Raw genomic sequence first — 27,802 nt, forward strand, 5'->3', positions numbered from 1 at the left:
GCACAAGTAAAATCTACAATGCATGTCTGAATTTCCCACAGAGAGCATCTCAAAAGTGTCAGAGAGGAATTTCATGGTCACATACGGTACTCTGCTAAAGTCTTAGGCACATACGTATAGTTAGGCTGCTAAAGATTTTTGCACAGTACTATATTTATCAATGTAGAGCAGAGAGCAAGCTTGTAAATCTTGCAGGAGCAAAGGATGTTGGTGAAGCACTGTGGGAGGGGTGTGGGTCAGTTGACAGAGGAGAGCCAGAGATGGAGTGGTGGTGTGGGTACAGACACACCCAGCCCTGAGACACCAGGCAAGGTCGTTTGATTCCAACAACTGTTTTTGTTCATCCTAAGAGAACGTGAATTTGATGTTTCCCGTTTTCTCCTCTCTCACTTCCCTTTTCCCAAACATGATTCCCTACACCTTGCCTCATTTCCACTTTCAGTCCACAATAGAGACCCATATCAGAATCAAGTTTATCATCACTCATGTATATCATGAAATTTGTTTTTCTTTGGTGGCAGCGGTACAGTGCAATACTTAAAATCACTGCAGTGCTATGCAAAAATCTGAGGCACCCTAGCTATATATATCTGTGCCTAAGACTTTTGCACAGTTCTATATGTACCACTCTGTCTTCAGTGCGATGATACAGAATGTTAGCTATCTGGAAACAATATAAAAAAGGATCCAGTGCTTTAAATATAATTCAAATCCTTACGGTCTACCTTTTTCCTGTTAAAATCAAGTCAAGCCATCCTGTCTTCAGTTGAACATATCTTTCCCAGGTCATTGACAACTATGGGTTTGGCCTCAACTACTACTCTTTAGGCTTAACACAGCCCTTTTCGAAACATTGTCTGGAGATGAGAGCAACTGCCCTTGACCTCAAGGCAGCATTTGACTGGACATCAAATAAAAAGCACTCCTGCATGCAGCAGGACCTAAACAGCACTCAGGATGGTCTGATGAGTAATAAAGGGTCCAGACAGTGCCCATCCCCAGCAAAAGAGAGTCCAACCATTTCTTTCTCACATTAAATAACATTACCACTACCAAATATTCCTCCATAACATTCTGGGAGCTACCATTACACCTAGCTGCCATTGACCTGCTGAATAAATAGTGTGGCTGTAAGAGCAAGTCAGGGGTTAAGCATCCTTTGGCAAGAGGTTCACCTCCTGACAGCTCAAAAACACAAGGCAAGAAGTTGATAGAAAGTACTCTACAGTGAGTTCAGTGCTAACAATTCCCAAGGAACATGACACCATCAAAGACAAAGCATCAAAAACTACAGTGAGAGACCACACAGTGGATTCTGGTTAACTGGGTCAGCAGCTTATTTGGGACAACTCTTAAAGAACAGAAACAAATCTAGAAAATGGCCAGGATGTCTTTGTTTATGCTGCTTAATTGGGACAGGAGACTGTTGTCAAACAGTTTCTAATTAGCATCAGATGACTGCACTTGTACGGCCATTAGACACTACATCATGCTTAGACCAAACAGTTTTGAAATAGTGTTAGTTGTGTGTGGAATAAAAAACACAAAATGCTGGCAGAACTCAGCAGGCCAGACAGCGTCTATGGGAGGAGGTAATAATGATGTTTCGGGCTGAAACCCTTCACCAGGAGTGAAGTAACATGGGATGGTCAAGGGGGGGATAAGAAGTGGGGGGAGGGATAAAGTAGAGAGCTGGGAAGTGATAGGCTGGAGGGAAATGGGATAGGGGGAAGGTGGAGAATTATGGGAAATAAAAGAGAAAGAAAGGTAGGGCTGGGGGGAGAGATTATAGTGAGGGGGGAAAAAGAGAGAGAAAGAGAACCAGACTAAAATAATAGATAGGGATGCGGCGGAGGTGGAGGAACAGAGAGAAAGGGATAGCATTTTTGCAGGAGACAGGGAGGCCTTTCATTCTAGGACAAAGGAGATGTCTTCCTTTTTTAAAGAAAGGGGCTTGCCTTCGTCCATTATCAACCCTGCCCTCCATCGCGTCTCCCGTATTTCATGCACCTCTGCCCTCACCCCATCCCCCCTGCCAGCCCACCAGGGATAGAGTCCCCCTGGTTCTCACCTATCACCCTACCAGCCTACAGATCCAACGCATAATCCTCCGTAACTTCCGCCACCTCCTACGGGATCCCACCACCAGACACATCTTCCCCTCCCCCGCACTCTCGGCTTTCCGCAGGGATCGCTCCATACGCGACTCCCTTGTTCATTCATCCCCCCCCATTCCTCCCCACGGACCTCCCTCCGGGCACTCATCCCTGCAAACGGAAGAAGTGCTACACCTGCCCCCACACTTCTTCCCTCACCACCATCCCAGGCCCCAGACAGTCCTTTCAGGTGAGGCACCACTTCACCTGCGAGTCAGCTGGGGTGATATACTGTATCTGGTGCTCCCAATGTGGCCATTTATACATTGGAGAGACCCGCCGCAGACTGGGAGACCATTTCGCCGAACACCGGTACTCGGTCCTCCAGCAGTGGTGGGATCTCCCTGTGGGCACACACTTCAATTCCACAGACCACTCCCTCTCCGACATGTCTGTCCATGGCCTCCTCTACAGTCAAGATGAGGCCACACGCAGGTCGATGGAGCAATACCTTATCTCCCGCCTAGGTAGCCTCCTTCCTGCTGGCATGAACATCCAACTCACTGACCTCCATTGATACCCCTGCCCCCCATCCTTACCCCCATCCCTATCTATTATTTTAGTCTGGTTCTCTTTCTGTCTCTTTTCCCCCCTCACTATAATCTATCCCCCCAGCCCTACCTTTCTTTCTCTTTTATTTCCCATAATTCTCCACCTTCCCCCTAGCCCATTTCCCTCCAGCCTATCACTTCCCAGCTCTCTACTTTATCCCTCCCCCCACTTCTTATTCCCCCCTCGGCCATCCCATGTTTCTTCACTCCTGATGAAGGGTTTCGGCCCGAAACGTCATTATTACCTCCTCCCATAGATGCTGTCTGGCCTGCTGAGTTTAGCCAAAATTCTGTGTTTTTTATTTATTTCCAGCATCCGCAGATTCACTCATGTTAGTTGTGTGTGTTTGAGTTCAAAAAGCAATGATTTTTGTCACTTATAGTTGGAAAGAAATAAGCAGTAAGACAATTCAGAACTGTTTTGTTCACTGCAGTTTTAAGCATTCAGTCTTGGAAATGCCAGAAAAGGCTGGGAAATGACTTCATTACTTCAATAAGTTAGGAACTACAAAAAAATTGCAGCTATTGACATTCATCTTGAAATGAAGGTTTAGAAGATGCAACCATCAATAGCATTGTATGAAGGCAGTCCATTTCCTACTCTAGGTGTCTGCGCTGATTTTGATAATTTACAGTCAATCAAAAGAATGTGGCAGTTTTATAGTTCTGTAGAAGATTTAGTAGTGTTCAGATTTGTTCTGTATTTCATTTAAATGTTTAAATATTTACTCAGTTAAATCGCAGTTTGTCTTTTTTATACCTTTAACTATTTCCATGCAACTTCGGCTAATTGGGGCAGCCACTTAATTTGACCAAAATGTATTGGCCCTGTGGTGTCCTAATTAACCAGAATACACTGTATTTCTTGGCATCTGGAGTATCGAAGAAACTGCTGTAGGAACCATTGGATTGAGAAGCACTGGTAGGGTGTCCAGGGGTGTTGGGAGGGAGGGGAGTGAAGAAATTGAGCCTTAATGAAGGGTTTTGTCCTGAAAGTTCAACAATTCCTTTCCCATCACAGATAATGGCCTGCTAAGTTCCTTATGCCAATTCTTTATTGCAGTCTGATTGGTTTGTCATCAGTCTCCCTCTCTCGCCAGCATACAGTGCCACAATGGTGTACCATTAACAAATACACTACAATTCCTTATTTTCTTATGACATAGAAGGATATCATTCAACACATTGAGAACAATGCAAATACTTGCCCATTGTAACAGTATGCCCAGCCTATAAGATGGGTAATAGCAGCAGGTGCATGGGAACCACACACCTAGAAGTTCACCTCCAATTCCATTGTATGCCAACCTAGAAATATAGCTCTAGTCCATCATAGCTGCTGCATCTAACTTCTGAAACTCCTAACCAATAGCACTAAGAGAGTGCCTTCACCTAAAGGATTGCAGCAGTTCAAATGGCTCGCCTTCGCTCTCTTAAGGACAATTAGTGATGGGTAATAAATGCTGGTCTTCTCATCATTTCTACAACCCCAAAAAGGAACTCAAAGAGTTACCATCCTTTCATCCACGGGATGTAAATGAAAGTGTTTCCTACCCCATTCTTCACAGTGTGGGAAGGAACCAGACCAAGCACACATGATGACAGGCGAAAGGAGTGTCACCCAGAGTGCATCCTGGGTCTAGGGTGAACCTGGGTCACTGGAGCTGGGAAGCACACCAGTAATGTAGCCGTTAGCTCGATGCCATTACAGCTTGGGGTGTTGGAGTTCAATTCCATTGTCACCTGTAAGGAGCTTGTACATCCTATCCATGGATAGCATGGCTTTCTCCAAGTGGCTCCAGTTTCCTCCCACAGTCCAAAGATGTACTAGTTGTTAGGCTAATTTGCCCTTGATTAGGTGAGGGGGTTTCTGGGGCGATACAGCTCAAAGAGCCAGAATGGTCTACTTTGAGCTGTAACTTCAAGTAAAAAATAAAATAGCTTCTACCTCTTCTAGTTGTACTACTATACTGCTGGGTGCAGCTACTTGACAGTCAAATGTATTGCAGTTGAAAGTAGAGTTAAAATCAAATTATGTATGAGTTACTAGTTACTAACTTAAGATTAATTTTTGGCAGTCATTTACGAGAAAAAATAACAGAATTTTATGAAAATCTATACATGAAGAAAGACTGACAAACAGCAATGTGTAAATAAAAATAATACTGAGAACATGAGTTGTAAAGAATCCTTGAAAATAAGTCTGTAAGTTGTAGAATCATTTCAGCGAGGTGGTGATTGAAGTTTTCTGTGCCAAACCAAGAGCTTCATTTAGGTCAAACTGGGTAATTACGGTAAATTTTCTTTCCTGAGCTCGTTACGGAACAATTCAAGCTGTTATTCTGAGGTTACCATTAATGATGATTGATTTTTATTATCAAATTGTTTAACTTCTTCAATCCATACCAAATTGGGATACATATTCACTTCTCCAGACGGACTGCCTACACGTCCAAAGACTCAGCCACTTTATTATGGTTAACTTGACTTTTGTGCTAAGTCAGTACGAAGCTAACATTCCTGCTGCCTCTCCTTTGAGTGTTATTCCTTCCTACAGCTGAGCTTTTAGAGTCTTCAACCATTGGACACTGAAACAATTTGTCAGTGAGTTCAGCCCAATATAATTATCATTTCTCCAAGTCCTGCTTAAAGTAGACAAAGCTGAGTAAATGGATATAATTTAAAGATTGGCAGCCACTGACATCTGATTGCTCTCAATCTTCTCATTAAGCTGCCTGGCATTACACGGTGATACATTATTTTCATGTCCACTAGGATACATCAATAATTTGTACAGATATTTATTACACAATTAAATAGATTGAAATATGTCCTTCAACCTTCCTTGGTTAATAGCTACATGTATGAAGTCACAACCTGCATCCAAGATGTGGAAGTTACAAACTTATATAGTTAGTAAGATAGTAGTAATGTCGGTTACTTCATTCTCATCTGCAAGCAACCAGTCAATGGTGACCATCTAACACTGCTTAAAGCTAATTGAGAAATGTGGAATATATATTCAAGCAATGAATACTTGAGGAAAGATGGTGAACACAATGCCCACATCAGTCCCACTTCAGTGTTAAATCTCTCCTTAGAGCCATCATATTGCATTTCTATTACTTTCTGATGGTAGTTAAGAATAATGATACTTAGCACACTTTGAGACTGTGTAAGTAGATTTAATAGATACTAGGGACAATTTTAAAATGTGAGCTATTTTTTCCAATTCTAAGCTTTTATTCCTGGTAGTGCCCCAGTGAACATTCAGTCATTTTCTCTGGCTGGTCTTTATCCTATACAGAGGTTATCCAAATAGTATTTCTGACCAATGAAAATAAAAACATAAGGAAGAGGAGCCATATGGCCCAGCAAGCCTGCTCTGCCATTCAATAAAATCATGGCTAATCTAGCTGTGGACTCAGTTCCACCTACCGGCCTTTTCTCCATAACCCTTAATTCACCAGCTATAGATAAATCTATCTAACTTTGTCTTCGATATAGTTAATGAGGTGGCTTCAGCTGCTTCCTTGGGCAGGGAATTCTACACATTCAATACTCTCTAAAAAAGGATTTTCTCCTCATCTCTATCCTAAATCTGTCCTGCCTCTACCTTATCAATCTCTTTCATAATTTTTTTTATGTTTCTGTAAGACTGCCTCTTGTTCTTTGGAATTCCAGCAAGTATAGTCCCAGGTGACTCAGTCTCTCTTGCTTATTTATTTATTAAGATACTGTAGGGAATAGGCCCTTCCGGCCCTTTGAGCCACATTGCCTAGCCAATTTATTTCTGACCGAATCATGGGACAATTTACAATGACTATTTAACCTACCAACTGGTACATCTTTGGACTGTGGGAGGAAACCCACGCAGTCACAGGGAGAACATACAAACTCCTTACAGACAGTGGTGTGAAATCAACTATCACTACTTTGATTTCATGTGCATTTCACCTGGTTACAAAATGTGGAATCACGCATAATTCTCATTAAATTTCCAAATGTTTTTGAGTTATAGTAGATCATATTAATTTTGACCATTTATAAGAAAAAGTCACAGGGAATTGCAAAAACAAAAATTCAGAATACAAAGATCCATTATTTATTAATTACTGATTCAAAGGAGATTCCTAGCATTTGGATTTAAGAGGCAAGCCTCCTCAAGGGTACATGGTTAGACATCTGGTTCAAATTCCTTTCAGACAGTTCATCAGTCAAGATTGGCAGCTCTTTAACTTTTCAGTCCATTTGACACACACTTTTTCCTGTGAATCATTTAACCCTTCTCAAGACTTATCCCAGGATCAAGTTTCACTGGTCCATTCATGTAGCCAAAAGGCATTTCCCAACCTTATTGTTGACAGCTTTGGAATATTAACTCTAAATTGAAGATGAGTGCAAATCCAGCCTCACCTGACTTTGAGTGATATAATAGAACTGAACCAAAATCTAGCAAAAAGCAGATGCTGCAGATTTGAAAAAAAATGGTAAAAACTTGAAACATAAAGCAGGTCGAAACAGCTGTGAAGAGAACAGGTCATTGATCTATTTTTCAGGCAAGTATTCTTCTTTAGATCAGAAGTTCCGAAGAGAGGCTTTCATCCCAAAATGAAGGTTATTAGTTCTCTACCTAGATGCTTATTGTCCTGTTCCTTGGGCTAAAGGACCTGCATTGTGCTATATATTCAATGTGCCCAATTAACTTTCTACTGGTTCATATGTATAGGTTTTTCCCAAGTTTAATGTTCAAAGTAAATTTATTATCAAAGTATGTAAATGCCAACATATACAATTTTGAGATTCATTTTCTTGCAGGCATTCACAGGAAAACAAAGAAGTACAACAGAAACAATGAAAAACTTCACAGAAACAAAGACTGGGAAACGAAATGTGCAAATAAAAAAAAAGTAAGTAAATAAATATTACTGAGAACATGAATTGTAGAGTCCTTGAAGGTAAATCGTAATGAAGGGTCTCGGCCCAAAACATCGACTGTTTATTCTTTTCCATAGATGCTGCCTGATCTGCCGAGTTCTTCCAGCATTTTGTATGTGTAACTTTAATTTCCAGTTCTCGTTTGTCTCTCTCTCTCACACACACACACACACACACACACACACACACACACACACACACACAATATATATATATATATATATGTAATACCCTGGTTCATATTTTTACTATTATGCTGTATGTATTTCATTTTGGCAGTACTGCAAAAGCAATCTGTCCTGTTTTCATGCTTGTTTGGGTTACCGTTGAAGATAAGAGAGAAGAGGTTTCTCTAGTGCGGGATACTAAGGTCGGGCTTGGAGCTTTGTTTTGAGAGGAGACGAAGAGAGAAGGTGCTGGGGAGAACCAGTGTGATCAGGTGGGAGACCCGTTTGTTCGAGATGGATTGTGAGCGACGTTCAGAAGGTGGTGTGTGCTTTTACGTTGACCGAGGGCCCAGTGTGTGAGTGACAGAGAAGTCCAAGATGAGCTCCAACTTGTGCACATTTGACTGTTTAATTAGTTTGGGCCCTCTTCTTTTTGTTATTCTTTACTAACCCTTTAGTTCAGGTTCATAAATATAATTCCTTTAATTGTGTGCAGTGTACTGTCTGTTATTTCGTGGCTTTAATTTGTAACAGGGTAGCAAATGACACAGAATCCACACAAACCAGGGCTTGGGGTGGGATTGAGTGCATCTCAATCTCACGAGTTTGGCGGGGCCAGAGGTTGCCTTCCCTAGACTTACGCAGCCAAGGAAACCAGAGTGTTTCATATCTATATAGTTTATAACCCTAAAGAAATATTTGTATATGTATATGCTGTATATAAATAAATATATTTAAACACATGCGCATCTACTCTCTTTACACCTATCATTGTGTGGCTAAGCATGGCGCTAATGCTGTATTTAAGCTTGCTGATGACACCACTGTTGTTGGGTGAATCAAATGTGGTGAGGAATCAGCATATAGGAAGGAGGGAGATTGAAAATCGGGTTGAGTGGGGCCACAATAACAACCTGTCACTCAACTTCAGCAAAACCAAAGAGCTGATTATCATCCACAGAAGGAAGATGCTTGGCGGTCCATGAGTCAGTCCTTATCAGGGGATTGGAAATGGAGTGGGTCGGTAACTTTAAATTCTTGACATTAGCATGTCAGGAGATCAGTCCTTGGACCAACACAAGTGCTATCACAAAGTAGGCATGGCAGCACCTCTACTGTCTTAAAGGTCTGTGTAGATTTGGCATGTCACTAATTTCTATAGAAGCACAGTGAACAGTAAGTTAACTGGTTGCATCATGGCTGGGTATGGAAAAAACAATGCCCCGGCGTGGAACAGTGGAAAGGGTGGATACAGCCCAGTCTTTCACAGGCAAAGCCTTCCCCACCACTGAGCACGTTTACATGGATGTGCGGCCACAAGAAAGTAGCATGCATCATTAAGTACCCCACCATCCAGGCCAGGCTCACTTCTCACTGCTACCATCGGGCAGGACGTACAGGAACTTTGGGTTGTGCACCAGCAGGTTCAGCAGCCATTATTGTCCCACAACCATCAGGCTCCTGAACCAACTTGAATGACTTCGATCACAACAACTCTGAACTGATTCCACAACCTACAGACTCATGTTCAAGGTCTTTACAACAGATGGTCTCAGCATGGTTTTCTTTTGTTTGCACAATTTTGTTTTCTTTTACACATTGGCTGTTTGCCAGTTTTTGTTTATGTATAGTTTTTTTCATAAATTCTATTGTATTTCTTTATTTTCCTGTAAATGTCTGCAAGAAAATTAATCTCAAAGTAGTAAATGGTGACATTAATTTACTTTGATAATAAATTTACTTTGACGTAGATTAACAATGCAATAAGTACATATTAAACATAAATCATTCTTTGCCCCCATCTTTTTCAATTTCTTTTATCCATGTTAAGATACAGCCTCCACTCCAATTATCAGGCCTTTTTTAACCTGTGATACAGGACAGAGTGCAGATAACCCACACTAGACAGGTGCATCAGCATCAATCACCCTGGTGTTTATGGCCCAGGAACAATAAAAGACTGGTCTGCTGATAGAAGGAAAACTTTCCTCTTTCCTTGTCATCTGATGGTAGGGCAAAGTGTGGCAAATGCTTTTAGATCAGCATCAAAGAACTGGGAATGCTCTGTGCTCTGTTCCACATCAACCAATCATGCATGTAGGAACTGGGCATAGCTCCCAAAGAGCTGATTTAAATAAATGAGAGCAATCATCATTGGCATTTATTGGTGAATGCCTAATTGACCATTAACTAAGCAACCAGTTAGGAGTCAATCCTGTTGGTGGATTTGGACAAACAATATAAGAATGATTGATCCCCTTCCCTTAAAGACATTAGTAAACTGAATGGATTTAATTGCAGTAACAAATGAATAGTTTCACTGTAATAAGCTTTTTATTCTGCATTCCCAATATTCCTTATCCTCTGCCCACATTTTGGTAAATTGGAGCACCAGACAGTGCTCCATCTCGCTACATACAAACAGACGAGGATCCAATATAGAAAGTTGTTCAGTCTTGGTCAAAGGGAATGGATGAGGTACTATATGACTGCTTTGAATTGATAGACTGGTCAATGTTGAAAGACTCAGTAGTCAACCCACAGAACTATGCAAAGCCCTCAGGAACATATATGTAGGTTGGGTGCATAGCACTGTATTTGTCAATGTGGAGCAGAGAGCGAGTTTGTAAATCGGGAATGAAAAAAGGAAGTTGGGAATGGTGAGGGTGGAGCACCGTGGGCGAGGTGTAGGAAAGATGGCAGAGAAGGAGTGCCAGGGAGGTGGGGAGCAGCACTAGTGCAGGCACAATCGGCTCTGAGAGACCAGGCAAGGTTATTTGATTCCATACAATTCGTATATTGATCATTACAGAATGTCTCGCTGGTGCTTTCTGCCCCATCCCCTCTCCCTTCCCCTTTTCCCAACCATGATTCCCCTCTCCCTACCACCTTCCCACTCTCAGTCCACAATAGAGACACATATCAGAATCAGGTTTATCGTCATGTATGTCATGAAATTTGTTTTTGCATTGTGACAGCAGTACAGTGCAATACATAAAATTACTGTAGTACTGTGCAAATGTTTTAGGCACCCTAGCGACATAAAACTGTTGAACAGTTCAACACACACAAAATGCTGGAGGAACTCCGTGGGCAGGCAGCATCTATGGCAGAAAGTACAGTCGACTTTTTGGGCTGAGACCCTTCGGCAGGACTGGAGAAAAGAGGAAGAGGGTTAGATTTAAAAGATGGGGGAGGGCAGAGAGAATCACCAGGTGATAGGTGAAATCTAGTGGGGGAGGGATGAAGTAAAGAGCTGAGAAGTTGATTGCTGATATGAGGTGAGAGAGGGAAATGAGGATGGGAAATGGAGAAGGGGGGTGCATATGGGGGAAGTTTGTGAAATCGATGTTCATGCCATCAGGTTGGAGGCCACCACTGAATGCTTCCCTTGCTCATTAGCATAGACACTTGACCTCACAATCTACTTTGTCCTGACCTTGCATCTTAATGTCTACCTGCACGCTTCTTTATTTCTTTAGATATAGATAGAGGATGGAACAGGGCAATAAAATAATTGAATCCATAAGTATTCACCTGCCCTTAATATAACACACCAGATCATCACTGGTGCAGCCAATTGGTTTTAGAAGTCACATAGTTAATTAAATGGAGATTTGTTTTTGGAGACCTGTGTGCAGTCAAGGTGTTTCAATTGATTGTAGCAAAAGAAGGTCCAACTGCTGGTGAGTCAGTACCCTGGAAAAAACTACACCATGAAGACAAAAGAACACTCCAAGCAACTCCGCAAAAAAGGTTATTGAAAAGCTCAAGAAAGGAGATGGATACAAGAAAATTTCCAAGTCACTGAGTATCCCTTGGCATACAGTTAAGTCAGTCATCAAGAAATGGAAAGAATATGACACAGCTGTAAATCTGCCGAGAGCAGGGCATCCTCAAAAACTGAGTGACCGTACAAGAGAACCAGTGAGGGAGACCAAGAGACCTGTGACAACTCTGGAGGAGTTACAAACTTCAGTGTCTAAGATGGGAGAGACTGCACATACAACAACTGTTGCCCAGGTGCTTCACCAGTCACAGCTTTATGAGAGAGCGGCAAAGAGAAAGCCACTATTGCAAAAAAACTCACATGAAATCTTGGCTAGAGATTGCCTCAGGCATGTGAGAGACCCTGAAGTCAGCAGGAAGAAGATTCTATGGTCTCATGACACCAAAGTTGACCTTTTTGGCCATCATCAAAATGCTATGCACATTATCAAAAGCACAGCAACCCTACCATGAAGCATGGCGGTGGCTGCATTGTACTTTGGGGATGCTTCTCTGCAGCAGGTCTGAAAGACTTGTGAAGCTAGAGGGTGAAATGACTGCAGCAAAATACAGGGAAATCCTGGAGAAAAACCTGATGCAGTCTGCAAGAGAACTGGGGCTTGGGAGAAGATTTGTTCTCCAATAAGGCAATTGCCCCAAGTATAAAGCCAAAGCTATATCAGAATGGGATAAAAACAACAGTTAATGTCCTGGAGTCACCAAGTCAGAGTCCAGACCTCAATCCAAGTGAGAATTTTTGGCTGGACTTGAAAAGGGCTGTTCACTCATGATCCCCATGCAATCTGACAGAGTTTGAGCAGTTTTGTAAAGAAGAATAGGGAAAAATTGCAGTGTCCAGATGTGCAAAGCTGATAAAGACCTAACCACACAGACTCAAGGCTGTAATTGCTGCCAATGGTAGAATCTCAGTTGGTGACGAGAGGGCGTACAGGAGTAAGATATGCCAACTAGTGGAATGGTGCCGCAGCAACAACCTGGCACTCACCGTCAGTAAGATGAAAGAGCTGATTGTGGACTTCAGGAAGGGTAGGACGAAGAAGCACATACCAATCCTCATAGAGGGATCAGAAGGGGAGAGAGTGAGCAGTTTCAAGTTCCTGGGTGTCAAGATCTCTGTGGATCTAACCTGGTCCCAACATATCAATATAGTTATAAAGAAGGCAAGACAGCAGCTATACTTTATTAGGAGTTTGAAGAGATTTGGCATGTCAACAAATACACTCAAAAATCTCTATAGTTGTACTGTGGAGAGCATTCTGACAGACTACATCACTGTCTGGTATGGAGGGGCTACTGCACAGGACTGAAAGAAGCTGCAGAAGGTTGTAAATCTAGTCAGCTCCATCTTGGGCACTAGGCTACGAGGTACCCAGGACATCTTTAGGGAACGGTGTCTCAGAAAGGCAGTGTCCATAATTAAAGACCTCCAGCACCCAGAGCATGCCCCTTTCTCACAGTTACCATCAGGTAGGAGGTACAGAAACCTCAAGGCACACACTCAGAAACAGCTTCTTCTGCTCTGCCATTGGATTTCTAAATGGGCTTTGGATCTTTGGACACTACCTCACTTTTTTAAAATATATAGTATTTCTGCTTTTGCACATTATTAATAATCTATTCAATATACATAATTGATTTACTTGTTTATTTGGTATTATTTTTTTTCTCTCTCTCTGCTAGATTATGTATTGCATTGAACCGCTGATGCTAAGTTAACAAATTTCACGTCACATGCCGGCGATAATAAACCTGATTCTGATTTATCAACTACTGACTTCAAGGAGGTGAATACTTATGCAATTAATTATTTTGTGTTTTATATTTGTAATTAATTTAGATCACTTTGTAGGGATCTGTTTTCACTTTGACTTGGAAGATTCTTTTTCTGTTGATCAGTGTCAAAAAAGCCCAAATTAAATCCACTGTGATTCAATGTTGTAAAACAATAAAACATGAAGAATCCCCCAGGGGGAGGGACGTGGGGGAGGTATACTTTTTATAGGCACTGTGGTTCAATGTATATGTAATTGATAAATCTGTCTAATCTATTCTGTGCCAGGTCATTAAAGTTCCTGATTCTCAGATTTTTCAAAAAATTCATCTGCCTGCACTTCACATTAATAATCTAGAATCCACAGTTCTCAGGAGTAGAGAATTCTTTACCACAGAGAATTCCTCTGCAAGAAAATTAATCTACATACCTCAGTTTTTAATGACATGTACCTCATCTTGAAATTATTTTCCTTGTTTCAAAGATTACCACTAAGAAAAATACCTTGACCAACACACACGAAATACTGAAGGAACTCGGCAATTAGGTAGCATCGATGGTGGGGGATAGTATTTTATGTGTGTTGTTCAAGATTTACAGCATTTGAAGAATCTATTATGTTAAGCAAAACGTCTTGACACTTACTATGTTGTGCCCCTTTAGGATTGATATATTTCATTAAGATAATCCCTCATTATTTTAAAGTCCAAACAATACAATCCTCTATCCCACAAATTAGCCTGCAGAATCTTTCCTGAATATCCTCCAATGGTGTTATATGTTTCCTTGAGTAAGGACTCCATCCCAACTTTGGAGAGCATTAGACAGAAGAGAAACTAGGGAACTCGATGGAGAATTCACTTCATGTCATTTCAAGAAATAAACGGAACACTAGATACAGTAAAGGCTCTGGGACTAGGCAACATCTCAGCTGTAATATCGAAGCCCTATGCTCCAGAACTGGCTGCATCTCCAGCCAAGCTATAAAATGTGAAAAATTGGCCGTTATGTCCTGCAGGACAAATCCAATTTGGTTAATTACTGCACCATCTGTCTTCTCTTCCTCATTAGCAAAGTGATGGAAACTGTTGTCAACAGTATTACTCTGCACATTTATTCCCCAGCAATCTGCCTGCTGATGGCCAGGTAGGTCTGCCAGGACCACATTGTGAGGTCAGATGTTCTACAGATGCCTGGATAAGTGTATATCCATCAATTTTCCCAGAACAATGAAACTAGCCAGTCAAAGCAGTCAACTTGATTGGCACCCCACTCCCCAGACATTCATTTCCTAGGCAACACACACAAAATGCTGGAGAAATCAACGGCTCATTCACCATCTATGGAGGGAAATAAAAGGTTGCCATTTCAGGCTAAAAGCCTTCATTGGGATTGGAGTGGGAGGGGGCAGAAGCCAGAATAAGAAGGTGGAGGGAGGGGGAAGAGTACAAGCTGGCAGGTGATAGATGAGACCACATGAGGGGGAAGGTGGGTAGGGAGGTGACGGAGGATGTTGTTAGAAGCTGGGAGATGATAGGTGGAAAAGGTAAGGAGCTGAAGAATAAAGATAGGAGAGGAGAATGGACCATGGAATAAGGGGAACGTGTTGGAGAACAAGGAGGAGGTGAGGGCAGTGAGGAGAAGAGAAGAGGTCCACCAGAATAGGAGGAAAACAAATAAAGGCTGAAGGTGGGAAGTAGAGGGGAATGGGTACTACAAATTGATTGCCATACCATCAGGCTGGAGACTATCCAGATGGAATATGAAACATTACTCCTCCAGCCTGGATTCAGCCTAATTGTACCATTCACAAAATGTACTTCACTTATATGCCGATGCTACTCTAACAGTGCCTACCAGCCCTTCTCCTGCTATCATTTGGCTGCAGATAAGGGTGAGAATTTCCAGCTTTACTTGAGAGCTTTTCTTTCTTGGTACTTAGAGTGTCATAGAGGACAACAGCACAGTCAGTACTTCTGGTTCATAAAATCTTCATCAACTATTAGGCATCCTTTCCTCCATGTTACCCAAGCTTATCTTATGTTCACCATGTTGCTATCAATTCCTTCCTCCTTCAGATTCGAACACTCATGCTACCTTCTTGTTGATACCTTTGTGAAGGAGGTAAAGGAGCCTTAGGTCCCACACCACCAAGTTTAGGAACAGTTGTTACCCTTCAACCATAATGTTCCTGAACTGGTGTAGATAATTTCACTCACCAAAACACTGAACTGATTTCACACACAACCTATGGACTTACTTTCAAGGACACTACAACTCATTTTCCCTCTTTTCCCCTCTTTTTCTATTCCCCACTCTAGCCTTTTACCTAATTTCATCTGCCTGTCAATTCCCCTGGGCCTCTTCCTCTTTCCCTTTCTTCTATGGCCCACTGTCCTCTCCTATCAGATTCCTTCCTCACCAGCCCTTTATCTTTCCTACCTACCTGGCTTCACCTATTACCTTCTGGCTATCCTTCTTCCCTTTCCCCCACCTTTTTATTCTGATGTCTTCCCCTGTCACTTTCAGTCCTGAAGAAGGGTCTTGGGCCAAAATGTCCTCACTTTATTCAATTCCATAAATGCTGCTTGACCTGCTGAGTGCCTCCAGTACTTTGTACATAGTTCTCTGGATCTCCAGTGTCTGCAGAATTTCTCATGTTCATGTTTACAGTATTTTTTTTGTGTGCACGATGTGTCTTCTTTTGCACATTGATTGTTTGTCAGTCTTTGTGTGCGCCTTTTTCATAAATTCTATTGTGTTTCTTTGTACTTCTTGTGAATGCCCATAGAAAATGAATCTCAGGCTAGTTTGAACTTCCTACGTTTGAACTTTGGTGACGCATCTGTACTCTGATAATAAATTGACTTAGATTTTGAGGGGCATTTTGTAGTGGCAATAATTATTCTACAACCCTGAGATCTTTGGAATGTGGGAGGAAACCAGGAGGAAATCCATGTAGTGACTGGATAAATGTGAAAACTCCACATGGACAGAACCAAAGGTCAGGAGCAAACCCAGGTTTCTGGAGCTATGGAGTAGCTGCTCTTCACCCTGCACCAGTGTTTAGTCCCTCTACTGATCACAAAATAAACAGACAGAGAACACAGGAGATTTTTCAAGAGATGTGTTTTCTTAAAATATAAGACTCCACAAAAGAAGAGTAACTGGAACTCCTGCACTAAATCTTATGCTATCAATCAAAATCAGAATCAGAATCACAAAAGCTGTTGTTTTGTGGCAATACATAATAATTACTGTATGTCATAATAAATAAATAAATAAACAGACAATAAATAAATAGAGAAATAGCAAGGTAGTATTCATGGGTTCAAGGATCATTCAGAAATCTGATGGTGGAAGGGAAGAAATTGCTTCGAAATGTAGAGAGTAGATCTTTAAGCTGCTGTGCCTCCTGTCCAATGGTAGTAATGAGAAGAAGTGAGGGTCCTTAATGATGGATGCCTCCTTCTTGAGGTACTACATTTTGAAGATGAATTTTGGACTTATATGATAGCCTTCATAAGTTTATGTTGACCTAAGTAACAGAATCCAACACATCTGTCTCTGCATTTCCTCAGTATACGCCACATTGCCAAACCCAAAATTATTGGACACTGTCTCTCCTATCCTAGACAAGAAAGACTATAGTTTCCTGGCCTGAGAACTATGAGCAATAAAGAAAATTCTGAGTTCTTATTTATTGTTTATACTTCCAGGTATAATTAAAAACACTACAACACTATTTTAATAATATGGTATGTATTATTTGTTATTTAAGCAAGTGCCACACTCTAGCTAGGCTTCATTAGCTGGGACAGAATATAAGAGCAGGGATGTTATGTTACAGCTTTATGAAACATATCTGGAATATTGAGCTCGGTATAGATTGAGTGAATAGCCAGAAACTTTTCCCAAGAATGGAAATAGTTAGTACAAGGAAGTTTAATTTTAATCTGATTGGAGGAAAGTATAGGAGGGTTGTCAGAGGTAGGTACTTTATACAAAGAGTGCTGAGTGCATGGAACACCCAACCAGGATGGTGGTAGAGGCAGATACATTAGGGACATTTACGAAACGCTTAAATAGGCACATGGAGAATTGAAAAACCAAGGGCTATGTACAAGGGAAGCATTAGTTTGATCTTAGAGTGGGTTAAAATGTCAGCACAAAATTGTGGACTGAAGGGCCTGTACTGTTCCATTATCTCCATTCTGTGTAGAAGGTCAGCATTGAGCCACTGTGCCCAGGCCGTATGAGAAGAATATTTCCTGCTCTTCCAGTTTAGGTATTAATACAAGGACGGGTAAGTATGTTTCTCTCCATGACTGTGTTGGTTTCCTCTGGGTGCCCTAGTTTCCACCCACATTTCAAAGATATACAGGTTAGGGTCGGTAAGTTGTGGGTATTCTATGTTGGTGCTGGAAGCATGGTGACACTTGTGGGCTGCCCCCACCACATCCTCAAATGATGTTGGTTTTTGACATAAATTATCCATTTCACTGTAAGTTTTGATATACATGTGACAAATAAAGCTAATCCGTACTTACAGTCATTACTGTTTCTGATGTAACCAATGTACCATCTATTCCTAAATTAGACACCATAATAGGTATTTTAGTTCACTTGTGGCACACAACATTAAAGAGAACATAGCATTAAAGCTCCACTTGTAATTGAATAACCTTCCTGTCATTCCTGGGTTCTTATGCTTATTTTCAAAGTCTAGCAAATTAGAGATTTCCCAGCATGCATCCAGGAAAGAAGAAAATCAGGAAAAGCATATGTTATTTTACTGGAAAAATTGAGGATATTAGGCATTCAATTTGAAATTCTTTGATTTCTTTTCTTTCTGCCTGGGGTGGAATAGGCTAACGGAAAGTGCGTGAATCAGAAGGTGAAAGGAAATTCTTTGCTTGCCAACTTACCTGACCCGCTGTGGCTTCGCGTATGCGCCAGCAGAATGGCAAACACCACACAGTAGGCAGAAGCAACAATATTTGCCATCTGTTAAGAAAACAAGTGAAATCATCAACATCAATCAGAAAGACAGCTGCTGGGATTCTTAATCTACAAAGAAGCATAATGTGTGTGAGCATCGCTCTTACACCAAACACGTCTTCTTCTTAAAGACTTGCCTGTACCAACCCCAGGATCCAAAGTCAAACCAACAATTCAATCTGTCATCATTCATGATTCTAAGTACTAACACAAACCTCAGTTTGAGACAATGAGACAACTTGACGGGTAGAAATGTAGAGTCATTTGGCTGAAGAGACAGCACATCCACTGACCCTCATTGGGATTAACGTAAACCCATATTTTTTAAACATTTCTTGTAGGTTTTGATTGCAGGTATAATCAAATTCTAATAGAATAATTTTTAAAATAAATATATTTGAACAAGGTTTATGAACAATCAAATGTTACCATTGTTTTTGGAATTATTAATTTGTTTTGTATCCCAGATTGGAATGGAATTCAAAGAAACTGCTTCTACAACCAATCAATGGCCAGCTTTGTTGACATGGAAGGAACGGTTGTTGTCATGGCACCATGTCTCTGTACTCTCTATCTCCCTCCTGTATTCTAACTCATCAGATGCGGCCCACAACAGTGGTATTGTCTGCAAACTTGCAGATGGAGCAGAATCTGGCCACACGGTTAGAAGTGTATGGGAAGTAGAGTCCCAGGTTTCCAACAATGTGACACATCAATTCACTTGCTAGACATTCCTGCCACTGGACTCTGCATTTGGCTCCATCCACCAGTGTCAAACTCTGGCCACAATGCATATGATTTGCAAGATATACCACAGCATTCAAGGTACAATTAATCAAAGACAAGAATACTACAGAAGCAACATTATCACTATCTCTTTGAGCCTTTAAAGTGTTTCTTCATCACTGTTAGTCAGAATCACAGAATTTCTTATCCAACAGTGTTGTTAAAGCTCCATCACAAGAAAGTATATTAGTTTAAAGAACAAGGGTGGGAACATTTCAGAGTATGTTCTACAGCTAAAGATTGAAGGTGAAAGATTAGCTTTATTCATCACAACGTACATCACAACATCAGTGAAATGCGCTATTTGCATCAAATCAAATAAGAGTATTATGCTGAGGACAGACCACAGGTGTTGCCACGTTTTCTGCACCAAACATAACATGGCTTCCTAATTAGATTGCGCTTGACTGGTACTCACTTGCAATTGTCTATCTTTATTTCATCATCCCATGATTGATAACACCGTGATGCAGCAGCTAAGACTGCCGTACGGCAGTTGCAGTTACAACCAGTTTCAGTTACAGTTGCAGTTACATTCAGTCCTGACCTTGGATGCTGCCGTCAAGGAATATGCAACCGCTGGGCAGTCTGCTATCCTTCGCGGTGAAATGCTGGCTACTGTTAATTCCACTTTAATGTAGGTGTATAGCAAGATGAATCAAATGATGGTTGTGTGAGGGAAAACAAATCGCAGGCTCACAGGGAAATAAAGAGAAGAGGAATGTGATTGATGGCATTACAGCTCTACAGTCCATCATGTACCCATTGGGCTGAATGGCCTCTGGAGTTGCAGTAACTTCATGTGACTAAAAATGCACCCTCCTCAACCCTGAAACTATCATTTGATCGAGGCGACCACGGTCTTCTAAGGAATGGATTACCTCATTACATCACTAACACTATGAAAAAAATGAATAAACTGTTGCAGTGCATGCATCAGATTGGTCTTCTTGAGATAAAGGCAGGTAATGATTTTAGCATTGCTGGTTTAGAATTCAGAATTTTAGCTTAATCTCTTTCCAGTTGGTGATGATTCCCCAATACCCTCCACCATTTTGTATCTCAGGTTGGGAAAGAAAGATAAAAAGAGAAAATAATAAGAGAGAGCAAGATAGCAAAGATCCTAAAGCATTAAAGAATAACTTGCCCACTGCCCAGATACAAAAATACAATAACACTTGCACTGTAAATATATTTATTTATTTAGCAATAAAGTCTTTGAGCCATGCTGCCTCATCAACCGCCAACAAACTGGATTTAATCTAGACTATTTACAGGACAATTTACAATAACCTGTTAATCTATCTGGTACACCTTTGGACTGTGGGAGGAAACCTGAACAGCAGGGGAAAACACAAACATTCCACAGGGAGCACGTACAGACTCCTTACAGATGACACTGGAAATGAACTCCAAACTCCAGAATACCCCTGAGCTGTAACAGTGTAGTGCTAGCCGCTATGCTAACATGGCACCCGCGAGAACAGGCATCAAACATGGAAACATTTTAATTATATTAATAGAAGCAGTAAGCTTAAATCTTGTTGCTCGACTCATAATCCTAAACAAATTTCATGTGGAAATATTTAATAGTTGAAGGAACCCACTTTAATTATCTCTTTTTTTCCCATGTTATTTATTAATGGAAGAAAGATACCTGTTGTCAGGTATTTTCTGAATCTATTGTGTAATACCTATTGAAGTGGCAACTGAGTATATGTTCATACTCTTCCGGTGCTGTAGCCCATCACTTCAAGGTTTGATGTATTGTACATTCAGAGATACCTCTTTGTACACCACTCTTGTAATGCGTGGTTATTTGAGTTACTGTTGCCTTCCTGTCAGCTTGAAACAGTCTGGCCATTCTCCTCCGACCTCTCTCATTAACAAGCATTAACAAGGCATTTTTGCCCACAGAACTGATGCTCACTGTTTTGTTTGTTTCTTGTACTATTCTCTGTAAACTCTAGAGACTATTGTGTGTGATCAGCACACAGGAGATCAGCAGTTTTTGAGATAATCAAACCATCCCGTCTGGCACCGACAATCACTCCATAGTCATAGATCATATTTCTTCCCCATTCTGAACAACAACTGAACCTCAGCATGCTTTTACACATTGAGATGCTGCCACATGATTGGCTGATGAGATATTTGCATTAACGAGTAGTTATACAGATGTACCTACTAAAGCAGCTGCTGATTGTACAAGGAATTCTTCAATAACAATATGAATACCACATATAGTAAATTTTGCCATTTTTTGGCTGAACAAAAAAGAATGATGTACTAAGTGATTTCTTAAGGCTTAAGATCCTGGAATTTGCATTAGCTATAAGCTTAGGAATATAAATGTTATGTGTATTCTTTGGGAGAAAATGAGTACTGTATTAATTGATAATGTTTAACATCTGCTAACCTGCTGTGATTCAGTAGAAAATACTTTCCAGAGTTTGAAGATTCAATTAAACATATTTTTTAATGAGTCCAACAAGGCAGAGAATTTAACATCTTTTATTTCAGGTTTCTGCCCTGATTTAACATGCACATAACTGATTTAGAAGTCCTAATTTGTTAACCCATTTCAGGGTTAGGGTTAGGGTAAGGATTTAGGGACAGGTCAGGCTCACACCCATAAATCAGATATGTGCATGTTAAAGCTGAAGTACCCTCATAAATGTCCTGCAAATTGATGGCTTTTCCATACGAGTCATTCTCTATTAAATAATTTGAATCATTATCCGTTGTATGACAGGAAACATTTGCTTGTTGTAGGACGCTAGAGTTGCAATCGTTTGGTGCTCAGTACTTATCTGGCATTACACAGTGGGGAAATGCCATGGCTGTGATTTTGAGCTTCACCTGAAGCTCGTTTGCTTGGCTGCCATGGTAGCAGATTGATTAGCTTGGAGCAGCAGATTTCAGAGTTCAATTCCAGCGCCGTCTGTAAGGAATTTGTATGTTCTCCCCATGATCGCGTGGGCTTCCTTTGTGTGCTTCGGTTTCCCCCCACAGTCAAAAGATGTACAGTTAGTAGGTTAATTTGGTTATTATAAGTTCTCCTGTGATTAGGCTGGGTTGCTGAATGGTGTGGCTTGTCGGGCCAGAAGGGGCTGTTCCTCTCTGTATCTCTAAATAAAATAAATAGTAGGCAGGAAATCAATATAACAACAGCGTTGTAAACAGATGAGGTAGATGTGCGATGATGTAATTAGTCATGCATTATAATGAAGAGTGAGGTGAAGAACTCTCTTGAAAACAAAAATTTGTTTCATGTGTTGCCCAGTCTGTGAAGCATTAAATTACAGCATTGAAACTGCTAACTGCCAAAGGGAACATTAACTGCAGCCACCTAGAGAGAATATCATTTAAAAAAAAGATGAAAACCATAGAAGCAACATCTGCTGTCTCTTGCATATGGTTTAATCTGACGCAATGATCCTAAATTTAAACTGTGGCTCATTCGGAGCCCTAGTTTCAGTTGCAATTGAAATAGCAGGATAAATGTAAATGGTTACAACACAAAAAAAACAGGTCTCAAATGACAAGGTAAAGGGACTCAGCAGGATGTGAAGACTAAGGTTCAAACTACTTCTGGAATGCTGCAATCTGACCACTGGATTATATTCACTCTTAACTGCTGTTTTTTTTTACCTGGGCCCACATGTTGTACCCTCATTCATTTTTTAACAAGAAGAGCTTATTTATTAAGATACATTTTTATGTTAAATTAGGTCAACTTAATCATTGGCAGAGTCATGATGCAGAACACTAGCACTTCTTACAGGCATTCAGGGTGGTTTTAATAACTTCTCAATATAAAGATCCTTACATTTACATATTTATTATTCAGGAGCAACGGTGCAAGAATTTAATTTACCTATTATGAAAAATAACTTTTTGGTGCAAAACAGTCTGGCACTGATAAAGTGTTTTAACAGAGTTGGACTTTTCTAAACTCACCCATTATGTAATGAGGTTAACACCCTGTCCTTGATTTCATGATCTCAATTAGGTTGTTCTGAAAGGGAATGGAATTCCAGGCAGACGCAGTGCAGTGCCTCAGTTTTTTTTCATTATCGTAGCTTTGTGCAAGAGATATTCCTTAATTCACTCTCTTTATCTAGTGACCTCCAGTCTTGATGAATTATAAAGGAATAAAACACCTCTAGGGATAGCTTTGTTATCCTCTCAAAATATGCATGAATATTGCATTGCAAACTTAATCTACAACATTTGAAAGGAATGCAAATGTGATAGTAATTTCTCATTGTCCCCAGTGATTTCTGCTTGAACCAGCAATCTCATAATGTGGCATGAGTGCCGTTGCAGAGACTGAGAAATTTTAATAATCTCATAAAGTTGTTATAGGCTGCAAGTTTTAGAGGGAATCCAATACTGTCACTAACGTGCCAAATCAGAATCAGAATTAGGTTTATCATCGCCAGCATTTGTCGTGAAGTTAGTTAACTTAGCTGCAGCTGTACAATACATGATGATAGAGAAAGTAAAAGTAAGTAAATCAATTACAGTAAGTATATTAAATAGTATGATTAAAAATAATGCAAAACAAACAATATATGAAAAAAGTGAGGTACCATTTAAAGGTAATATGCCGCTCTTAAAGGGAAGGTGCATTGTAAGTGGAGCAGTGTAGGGAATCATTCCATGTGAAAGCTAACCTGGGAACAAGCTAAGAATGGCTGATAGTGGATGTGATTGAGGGGTCCGGGATGGAATAGATGTAAGAAGGAAGGGAGATATTCTATATCCCACCAGAGCAAGAGATTTTCCAGATATATGATTGTTTTAAAAAATATTTAGTGATCCAGCATGGTAACAGGTCCTTCCAGCCACCCAGCCCTTTGTACATAGGACGTTACAGCACAGTACAGGACCTTTAGTCTATGATGTTGTGCCTTTCTTTTAAGCTACTCTGAGGTCAATTGAATCCTTTTCTCGTACTTAACCCTCCAGTTTTCTATCATCCCTGAGTTTATCTAAGAGCTTCGTAAATGTCCTTAAAGCATCTACATTTTCCACTCATTCTCAGTGCCAAGAAGAAACCTTTCAAGGCCTCTCATATGTGCAACTGATTCGACCACACGCCCTTTGGTCACCAATAAAATACTTTGGCACGAGCAAATCCACATCCAATGTGCTTTTAATGAATGTTAAAAACAAAAAAATGTGAAAATTTGTACCAGCAGCCAGAAGAAATAATCCATAATTATCCAGAAGGTAGATAAGGACCTCCTTCAAGATTGCCTTTGTGGGTTCTTTCATACCACTGGACGTGGGTGTAGCTCTGGAAAGTTGAACAGGTTTGGAACTCCAAATGAATGCAGATTTGGTCTTGTGGTGCCCAAAGTGTCCATTTCTAAAGCCAGTTTTTACTCTATTCTGTCCTAATGTAGTACTTCCAACATTGAAAAATACTGTTTTCTAACTCCCAAGTCAAACACAATCTCCCCAGACTCCTATTACAATTTATTTGTGATTAGTTTTTAATTAGGATCTTATCTACATTATGGGTTTGTTCCCAATAGGAACTACAGTCATTGGCCACTATATTAGGTACAGGAGGTATCCTTAGTGTCTTCTGCTGCTGTAGCCCATCCATTGCAAGATTCGACATGCAGTGTAGTCAGAGATGCTGTTCTGCACACCATTGTTGTAATGTGTGGTTACTTGAATTACTGTTGCCTTCCTGTCAGCTTGAACCAGTCTGGTGGTCATTCTCCTCAGACCACTCTCATTATCACCCACAACACTGCTGCTCATTTGACATTTTTTTTTAATTTTCACACTATTGTCTGTTAACTCTAGAGATTGTTGTGCAAGAAAGTCCCAGAAGATCTGCAATTACTCAGATATTCAAAATAATCCTGTCTGGCACCAACAATCATTCTATGATATAAGTCACTTAGATCAAATTCTTCCTCATCCTGATCTTTGGTCTGAACATTAATTGAATCTCTTGACCATATCTGCATGCTTCTATGCACTGAGTTGCTACCACATGATTAGTTGATTAGGTACTATATTTGTATTCACAAGCAGGTGTACCTAATAAAGTGGGTACTGAGCGTAAGATGAGGCTGTCAAACCTAATTTATTTCAAAGGACTTTCAAGTCAATGTGGGCATCTGGAGGTGTGACTGATTTAATCCCAAATGAGCTTAGAGTTTGTTTCTCTAGAGTTTGTTTCGTTGTTGAATTAGTTCTATTCCAACAGCACATTAGCCATTTTAAAAGAGAGAAGATTGTTGGCCAGGTCACAATGAATCACTGTTAGACTATTTGTCATACCCAGTTCAGAAGTTGATTTGATATTAATTTTGGAGTGAGTTAACCATCTATCAGTTCTGCAGTAATCATATGAATGGCAGCCCATTCAGTCCTTAACTCCTGCTCTGTCTATCAATGAAACAGGCAATGGCTCACCTGTACCTCAACTCCAATTCACCTGCTTTTGAACTACAGCTACTCAGCATGTAAAATTTCTTTGTTGTTATTTTTATAAATTTCAGCTAATCCAACCAATCAGTCTCAAGGATGAGAGAGTGATTTAATACTTCCTTTATATTTTTGAAAGCTCCTAATTTCATTGACTTTAATTTTGTGGGTTGTGACTTTTAGTTCCGGTTTGCCCTGTAAAAGTATATCGTTTGTTTGCATCCTATCAAATCCTTTATCATTTTAGATTCCATTTGATCATTCCTAAACGTTCTAAAGAGACGAGACCCTGAACCAAGTTGCACAATTCATAACTCTTCAAGCCCTGGTTTATCTCTCTGTATGCTATTGAGCTTATATTATGATATTAAGAGGTTTGAGGGGATATGGTCTGTCACCAAAGACTCTAGCAAAATTTCTACTGGTGCATCATGGAGAGCATTCTGACTGGTTGCATCAACAGCGGGTATGAAAACTCCAATGCACAGGATCAGGAAAAGCTGCAGAGGTTTGTAAGCTCAGTCAGCTCCTTCCCGGTCACTAGCTGCCCCACTATTGAGGACACCTTCAAAAGGTAATATTTCAAGAAGGCAGCATTCATCATTAACTACCCTCACATCCGGGGTATGCTTGCTTCTCATTACTACCATCAGGGAGGAGGTACAGGAGCCTGAAGATGCACTCTCAACATTTTAGGAACAGTTTCTTCCCCTTCACTATCAGGTTTCTGAACTGTTCATGAACCCATGAATACTGTTCTCTATTTTGCTCTCTTTTTATACAACTTATTTGTCATGGATTGAATGAATCAATAAATTATGCATTATTACAGTAATTTATAGTAATGTATTGCACTTTACAGTTGCCAAAAAACAATGCATTATATCACATATGTCAGTGATAATAAACCTGATTCTGAGCTTTCACATATGAACTATGAAGAAGGCAAAATGATTCACAAACGGATATGAAAAAGAAGCAAGTGAACTTCTCTCGTGAGCATAGCTAAATGCAGCAACAACACTTTGTGGCTTAGCTATCTCAACCAGCTCAGTCACAGTGTATTGCATGTCAACTAACCAAGCTTCAAATGGCACAATTAATCTTAGTGCTCTGAGACCTAGGAGTTGTGGGCTGAATAGAAATCAACCTCTGCTCCTGAAGGCTATCTGCTGGGCCAGACCAGAAATCGCACGTGACGTGAATAACAGCTGAGGGTAGTTTCACCGCAGCTGTGCCTCTCCTGCAGTTAAAAAGCACGTCAAAGCTAACCTATCGAAAATGGTTGATGTATTGGGAGCTGCTGGTGCCCGCGGAAATGGAATTGCAACAAAAGTTAATACCCTCAGGAGTAAAGAACAATGGTGGAAGTTTTGGAAATGGAAATATACAAAATGAGAAATTATTTTAAACTAAATCATAAATAAAATCAAAATGAAGATCCTGTGAATTAAGTGTACATGAATTATTAAAAGGAGACACAACTGAAATAGCTATAATTCATAATTACTATATATTTCTTTGAATTATTTACAATAGCCTTATTACACAGCTCTTCAAGCTGTAGTTAGGGTTTAATTTTTAAGATTATTACTGTTATCCTCGGAGACATCAATAAAAAAGAAGCAGCTGAGAAGTTCCTGACAGATTTGCAGCATTATGCAGAAGAGACTTCCATTCGGGCTGCAGTGATTAAGAGAAGGCTGTGGTATTAATGTGTTCCTTAGCCCAGGGAAAGACTCACCATGCTTCACTTAAAGCAAGGAGATATTTATATTGATTATATAGTATTCCATGAGAAAAAAAAGAAAAATGACAAAAGTGATATGATATATCTGTTCTGGCTTATAACATGCCTCCTTTCCAGCTGATAATTTCCAGATGTTTAAAACCCACTATAGAGCAGTAAATATAATTCTTATTAATATTCTCTAATGGAAACCATATTGAGGTTGCAGCATTGAAAAAGGCATTGTTATTCAAAGTTAAAAACAGGGTTCCATTTTATGTGCCATGTGTTTGGTTGTTTTTGAACAGGTTTAGAATTACAAAGTCCTAATAAATGCATGTTGATGTAAATGATTGTTTTCTGTGCTTATAAATGCTAAAAATTGACAATTTGTTAGCCACAGCAGCTAAATTCCTGGATACATAAATGAAAGAAAAAGTAAGTGCAGGGAAAGA

The 27,802-nt window shown here is 40.2% G+C and overlaps 1 protein-coding gene across 1 annotated transcript in view; it reads right to left on the minus strand.

Annotated features, from left to right (window-relative positions):
• LOC132404955 (ciliary neurotrophic factor receptor subunit alpha-like) overlaps positions 1-27,802 on the minus strand; it is a 318,762-nt gene that overhangs the window by 194,623 nt on the left and 96,337 nt on the right. Inside the window, exon 3 of the mRNA XM_059989574.1 lies at positions 18,301-18,379. Within this exon, the coding sequence (XP_059845557.1) occupies positions 18,301-18,379 (79 nt within the window). The remainder of the gene's footprint in view (positions 1-18,300; positions 18,380-27,802) is intronic.

This window comes from Hypanus sabinus, chromosome 14, assembly GCF_030144855.1.
Source record: "Hypanus sabinus isolate sHypSab1 chromosome 14, sHypSab1.hap1, whole genome shotgun sequence".
In the NCBI taxonomy this organism is placed as follows: domain Eukaryota; kingdom Metazoa; phylum Chordata; class Chondrichthyes; order Myliobatiformes; family Dasyatidae; genus Hypanus; species Hypanus sabinus.